At 40.3% G+C, this 6,964-nt stretch overlaps 1 protein-coding gene across 6 annotated transcripts in view; it reads left to right on the top strand.

Moving 5' to 3' along the window:
* The window catches only part of RASGRP1 (RAS guanyl releasing protein 1), a 37,282-nt gene extending 30,656 nt beyond the window's left edge, over positions 1 to 6,626 (top strand). For 5 of the 6 annotated variants that reach the window (XM_035889826.1, XM_035889825.1, XM_035889822.1 and 2 more), the window contains 6 exons: positions 523 to 632; positions 1,292 to 1,436; positions 2,154 to 2,190; positions 2,595 to 2,741; positions 4,544 to 4,917; positions 6,373 to 6,626. In XM_035889826.1, the coding sequence (XP_035745719.1) occupies positions 523 to 632; positions 1,292 to 1,436; positions 2,154 to 2,190; positions 2,595 to 2,741; positions 4,544 to 4,917; positions 6,373 to 6,507 (948 nt within the window). In that variant the 3' untranslated portion in view covers positions 6,508 to 6,626. Of the gene's footprint in view, positions 1 to 522; positions 633 to 1,291; positions 1,437 to 2,153; positions 2,191 to 2,594; positions 2,742 to 4,504; positions 4,918 to 6,372 lie in introns of those variants that run through there. The other variant, XM_035889827.1, reaches the window with a different exon arrangement.
* Positions 6,627 to 6,964: the final 338 nt, after the last annotated feature.

Genomic DNA, 6,964 nt, shown 5'->3' with positions numbered 1-6,964 from the left:
AACACTGCTCATACTGCTAGGTATGCTTTGATATGCACTGTTTTGGAATGTATTTCTAAATTTGGCCTAGGTGTGCTCCTTGCCTTAGGGCCAGAGACAAACATTCCACAAGTGGAAATAGGTGTCTACGTGACAATTCTGTCATATAACTACTTTTCATATAACATTTACCTGATAAGATAAGCTAGGCAGCTACACTGATTTGGCTACCAATTGAGACCATTAGTACAACTTGCATATGCAGGCCTGGACATAATGATCTTTAAGCGAAACTAAAAAAGAGCTCTTATTGAATAGTGAAGCACTTAGCCCAGCCTATGTTGACTTATCTATGTTTTGCTACAAATCAAGACATCGTAATGCTTCTTCAGTCTTAAGCAACAAAAAGCAGTTAGACTGTTGCACTGTTTAATAGATGCTGGGAGAATGTGGGAGACGAAATCCATAAATATTGTGGAGACTTTCTAAAGCAGTAATTCAGCCCATCCTCATTATAAACTATTCTACTATTATCTTGCACAGTCTGTCTTCAAAAATTATGACCATGATCAGGATGGATACATTTCCCAGGAAGAATTTGAAAAGATAGCCGCCAGTTTTCCATTCTCATTTTGTGTAATGGCTAAGGACTGGTGAGTACATACAAATCTCTTTGTACCTAGTTCTGCTTATCAACTTTTTAGCATCTGTTTTGGGAGGGTTTTTTGTTTTCAAATTTTATATCTGTCATTAGAGTGGTAAAGTCATCCTCTTTACCCACAAATAGAAGAGAAAACATAACTGAGAAAAGCATCTTCCAAATATGTTGTGAATAACATCTTCATGGGCTTACAGCAGTGGTAACCAGGCTGATGTAGGAGGAATAACAGATAATAGGAAAAGAAATATTTTTTTGAATGCTACTCAGTATATACTGCTAAAGAACTTTCCTAAGATGAACCTGTCCCTCAAAAATAGAGAATTGGCAAATGTATATTTTAATTAAGAACATTTTGCTTAACAACTAAGGCATGGAAAAACACAACAGTGATTATTCAGAGGTTTTCTATGAAGTAGTTTTGAGGTTGCATCACATATGCAGATATTCCATTTATCCTTATAGGCTGCATTTTAAATGTGTAGATAAGCTTCTCTAGACTTAGGGAACAGTTGACAAGATTACTGAGGTCACTGTAGTTTCTGGCCCACAAAACTCTTGCCATTATAAATTGTGAAGAAAGATATGTTTAATTCTCCCTATGCTTTTAATAAAATGTACGTATCTCAAACAACTTCTCTTGTTTATTTTCAGGGAAGGTCTGATTAGCAGGGATGAAATAACAGCTTACTTCATGAGAGCTAGCTCAATTTATTCCAAATTAGGACTTGGCTTTGCTCACAACTTCCAAGAGACCACTTACTTGAGGCCTACTTTCTGCGACAACTGTGCTGGATTTGTAAGCTCACTTTTTAGTAAATTATGTTAACGTTGTTTGGAATAATGCCTTTTTTAATCTTGTAATCACCCTGCATCATATACAGAAATTAATCTATATAAAACACCAATGAAGCTATAAAGAACACCGGGCTTCTACCTGTGTAGCTATTTAAGGTACCCTTTACACCCCTCTTGGCAGTACTGTTCTCCATTTAAACACAGCTCCTACCTTGTGGTGTTCAGTTGTGTCACCAAACACAGTCTCAGGCAACACTTCCAAATCCAGAGCCTTCCACTCCAGCGGGCTGTTAGAACTCATGTCCTGGTACAGACATGAGACATCCCCTGTCTATAGCATGGAAAGATTTAGTAAAACTGACTGTCCTATCAATTGCCAGTTTAGCTGGGATCAAACAAGGGTGCTGAGATAGAATTCTCCATCTACTCCAGCTCCACAACTTCTCTGGGGGCCTGCCAGATCTGTTGATGTATTCATTAGAGACCAGCTCAAGCTATTTTGTTTGTGACTGAGGAACACACGTAAAATACTCTGTTTACCTTATGCTAAATAGTTCATATTTTGACCTTACCATTAAAAGGGTAGAAAAACAAGGTATTCTGCAGGTGCTCAGATCTTAGAAGTGAGTGGAGCTTTTAGTGGATTTTTATATCTGGAGGTATCAAACGTGCAGAGAAATATATTAATACATAGTCTTTCTCTTTGTTTGAATTTCAGCTATGGGGAGTCATTAAACAGGGATACAGATGCAAAGGTAAGATACTTTATCCTATGTTAATTTTAACCTGTAACTGATGGTGAATGACAAAAAACCCCTAATCATCCTGAGATCCATTGCTATGTCTGTGGACCTATTTAATCTGACCTCTCAGGGAGGAGAACGATTCAAGAATAGTATGACAGACAGGTGGTCCAGAAGAAATTAAAAGATGAAGGAACTCCTAACTGATAGCTCTAACCCTTTGCAAAATATCACTGAATCCAGAAGGTTTGGGACCAGACTCTTCTGTTCCAATGGGTGCAGACACCAACTCTGTGAAAACTGCAACACATTCACAACACGTGTTCTGCAGGGTTTTCTTCCTCATACAGATATCTGCTTTCTCTGCAACTCCCTATGGTCAGAGCCACTGAATCACGTAAACTTTTTGTTTACAGACTGCGGAATGAACTGTCACAAGCAATGCAAAGACCTGGTTGTGATAGAGTGCAAGAGAAGACCCAAAACTTCAGTCACAGACAGCAGCCCGACATCTGCTCTTGCTTCAAGCCTCTGCCCAGTAGGAGTCAAAGAGCAATTTCATGGTGAGAAAAGATCACGTTAAAAAGATCAAAAGATCTAGATAATCTTTCATTTGCTCCTTTTTCTTTTAAAGCTGAGTTGTACAGCATCATTTTAGGTTTTGTTAGTTAACTGCAGTGTTTTAGCAACATATAAACTAGACCCAGGCGAAAGCGAGCCTGTACCAAGTAACACCATTCCAGTTCTAGTCTGAATAAGTAAGGATTCCCTTTCTGGGAGATCTCTTGTCATGCTACACAATGTATGGTGCACAAATTCCACAAAAACTGAGTACATCTTCTGCCAGACTCTCATGAGAACTAGATGCCATGAACTGAACAGCTGACAGGTTCCCTTAACTCTCTCACCTTGTGACAAGCAGGTCTTGGTACCCTCCAGCTTTTACCACTGTTGTCACTTAAAGCCACTGTTACAATTCTGACTCAGATTTCAATGTGGAGTTTATGAAGTCAGTTTACGTAGGTACCTGTGCGCTAGGAAAACCAAGAGCTAATTGTGTTTAGTTTTTTCCACTTCAGCAGCAGAATCTACAACTCCTCTTCATCAGTCTATCTTTCGTTTAATCAGAAATGAAAAATCTATACGTCTCTGTTCTTTTCCCCTTATATCAAACAAGCTGTATAAACTTTTCCTATTGTGTGTTACCATCTAGGCCTCCAAGGGAGGAAGTGTTGTCCTTGAATAAGACCTCAGGCTACTTTTGCATTTTTTTCTTTTGATTTTGATGCTCCAACTCACTCCATATTCACTGTTTATAACTCCTGCTCTTTGCCTGTATTTAATGTTCTTCAAATCTACTTCTTGCCACTTTATATCAATCTTTTGTGTTGTATTTAAGATTCATGCTGCTGGATTCCATTTTAGGCTTCCCATTAGTGCTTACGTGGAGCACAATGCAGCCAATTTCTCCTGATAACTGACCACGTGCATCTCTGTGATTGCACCTGCAATGGCTGCAGCACTGCATAACCACCACCTCGTGGGATATCACGCTTATAGCGAGATTGAACTGCAGCATGTTGCCCCATCATCACCCACTGCGCCAGAATGTGGTACCTCTCAACACTGCGTCATGTTGAAGAATGAGAATTCAGGTCTAGGTTGAAGGTGTCAGCCTCCTCTATTCATCCATGCCCTCACTTAGTTCTCCAGAGCCTGCAGCAGCTACTGGACTGACTGTTCTTTCCCCTCATGTGTTTGAACATGCAGTCTCATTTGATTTTCTTCCCAACAACAGAAATTACTTTATCTGAAACAGGTCTTTTTAAAATCCTTTAATCACATCTTTTGCCCACTGCTTCTAACATTGTGGGTTCCCCCCCAGTTTTTACTTTTAACTGCAAAAGTAAAAGTATTTCAGGATGGCCTATGCAAAAGCAGTGTAAAATAAAAAATGTCATTATTTCACCATTATGGAGTGGATGATATAAGTTGTATCTTACAGCTGCAAGTTGTGATAATGCTGAACTAATGTCCAGGTTTAATCTTCCAGCCCAGTCACTAAGATCAACGGTCTCTATAAAACCTCTTAGCCATCTAGAGCTTTTTCTCTAGCTGACCTTGATGGTACACTGTTTTCCTCTTACTGATCCATATTTATGTTACTGAGACAGGGCAAAGATTCATTCCATGAGACACAACATTGAGAAGCTTCCAGTGGCACCTAATTGGGAGAGCAATGGACATTAAATGAATAAATAACAATTGTTGTTTTATTTATTAAAATCACATTTAATTACTGTGCCTCCTGTTTCTCCTTTCGCAGGATAAGATCTTGACTCAATTTCCTGTGTATCTTCTACAGGACCAGAAGAAGGACCGTTCACGTTTCCTAATGGAGAAGTAGTGGAACACACTGAAGGTAGCAAGGACCGAACCATTATGCTCATGGGTTCCTCAGCTCAGAAAATCTCAGTGAGACTGAAACCAGCTGTGGTTCATAAAGGTACACAGACTGATCCTGTACTGCAGGCTGGTGATACCTCTCGTAGGCAGACAGAGAAGAAAGAACATAGGATGCCAGAAAATCCTTATCTCCAGGCAGCTCCACCATCCCCATGTCCAAGCCCAATTCTAGGCCGCAGAAAGGCATACGTTAAATGGGAAAACAAGGACTCCAGCCAGAAAATGAAGGAGGAGCATCACAGCTGTAAACCCTCATACCAGGAACTTGAGCAGGTACATACGCAATGAAACAAATTCTGTTTTACACAACAGTACCATGAAGTGGTTGGAGGGTGTGGGGGAGTGGCTGGGTGGGAAGGTGTCACCTTACTCCAGTGTAATTAATTGCCAGAACAATCCACGAGTGGTATCGTAAATCTGTAGCCACTTTAACTCCAGCAATGCTTCACTTCAAGCATAAATTTTAGTACTCTTATAGGGCTTAGGGAATAAATTTGGAAGCCCTTGTTATGATTACACCAATCCCTGTCAGTCTTAAAAATGACAGGCAAGAACGTGGCCATAATCCAATTGCTTAGGACAGGATGCTACTCCATAAAACGAGTAACATAGTCCTGAACTTCTTCCTGCTTTTGGTGGCCTCTGCTCCCTGAAGTGTCAGAATATATGGGGCAGGAAGGGTGCAGAACTCTGCTTTTGTTCAGCTGGCAGTAAATCCCTTCTTTTGTTTGAAAAGTTTGTCACCAAGAAATTTTGCTGTGTGAACAGACATGAGGCCTCTTGCTAGATTTCATCTGCATCAGCCCAGTTGTGGCTCACCTTACTCTACAAGTGTTCTAACAAAGTAGCTGTTCATAAGACTGTGCCATCTCAGATTTGGCCCAAATTCAGGTTTGTAGAAACAACGCCTTTCCAGACAGAATAAAGAGACTATCACATTATCAACAATGCAACTGATGGATGGATCCAGGTATTATTATGAGGAACAAAGGTGGACTTATTTTCACACTTTACTCATTACTATCGCTGTCCTGAGATGGACCGACATGGAAACAGTCCACAACAGGACCACAGCCTGATCATTCAATGATCACTATAACTTTCAGAGTATCCTTTGCTGTTGATAAAGTGAGCTCATCTTTTATGAAAGATGAGTGGTTTATTAAGACAGAGGTTAAGACAATTAGCAAGAATATTCCAGCACAGACCACTTCTCTTTCAGTCAACAGTATATTCAGTATAGACAGGGATGTGAAGCGTGGATGTGCTTCTAAGAACTGGTTCTTTAAAATGTCCCATTCATGTGAATCCCACAATTTACACTTGGCCTTGCTCCCTCAGCAGGTCCTGACCTCAATTACTGAACAGCAGCTGCTGCTATAAATTAATCTCTTAGACTTTGTACATCAATTTCTGCATTAGTAGAGCAGTAAGTGTGAGCTGTGTTCTTGTCTCCCCTAGAGTACTGCTGCTGTGAGAGGAGCAATGGAGGGTGGATAAATGCAGGTTGTGGACACGACTGTCAGGTGCCAGCTGCTGGAAAGTTGTAGGAGTATACACAAAGGATAGACCAGTGACTATGGAAATGTTCAAATAAGTTACTGGTTCTGTTCCACAGATAAGAGCTACACCAACTTATGTGTATGCCAGTCAACCTAGACATACAACCAGAGAGTCCTGAAACAAGTTAAAAATAAACCACCGTTCTCTATTTTTTTTTTTGTTTAGGAAAGAAATATTCTAAAGGCAGACAACGAAGGTTTAAAGATCCAACTGGAACAGGCACATAAAACAATTGAATCTCTCACAATCCAGAGAAGAAACCATGTAGTCGACAACCTACAAGACAGAGACTGCTCCTAGCAGGCAAGAGAGGAAATCTCCTGTGGAAGAATGTAAGACTAAAGGAGGGGTTATGATAAAGCTGCTTTACCAAGTGAACTGGAGAGAGTCTGCTGAAGGATGTTACTCTTTACTCAACACACTTCTGTATTAAACCTACACCCCCAAACGTATCAACCCATTCCTTTGACTTTGTAAGGTAATTTAGCAGCATCTGTGCAATGAAAACAGTATCTTCTGGGTGTGCTTTTAAAAGGCGTGACATTGTTGCTGGCTTCTGTTGGTGAGGAGGACCACGTGGATTCCCCAGTGACTTGGCTGCCAGCAGCACACCATACTCTACCAGTGTTCTGACAAAGTGTCACCTCAGATTTGGCCCAAATTCAGGTTTGTAGAAACAAATGTTTGATAAAGCTGAGTATTTAAGTAAAACTGTAGAAATAGTCCATTATGAGAAACTGTTTCTTCTCATTGTGGC

Source organism: Egretta garzetta, unplaced genomic scaffold, assembly GCF_000687185.1.
Source record: "Egretta garzetta isolate BGI_Z169 unplaced genomic scaffold, ASM68718v1 scaffold2, whole genome shotgun sequence".
In the NCBI taxonomy this organism is placed as follows: Eukaryota; Metazoa; Chordata; class Aves; order Pelecaniformes; family Ardeidae; genus Egretta; species Egretta garzetta.
Note: the sequence above shows the minus strand (reverse complement) of the source record. Positions and strands in the feature narration are given on the sequence as shown.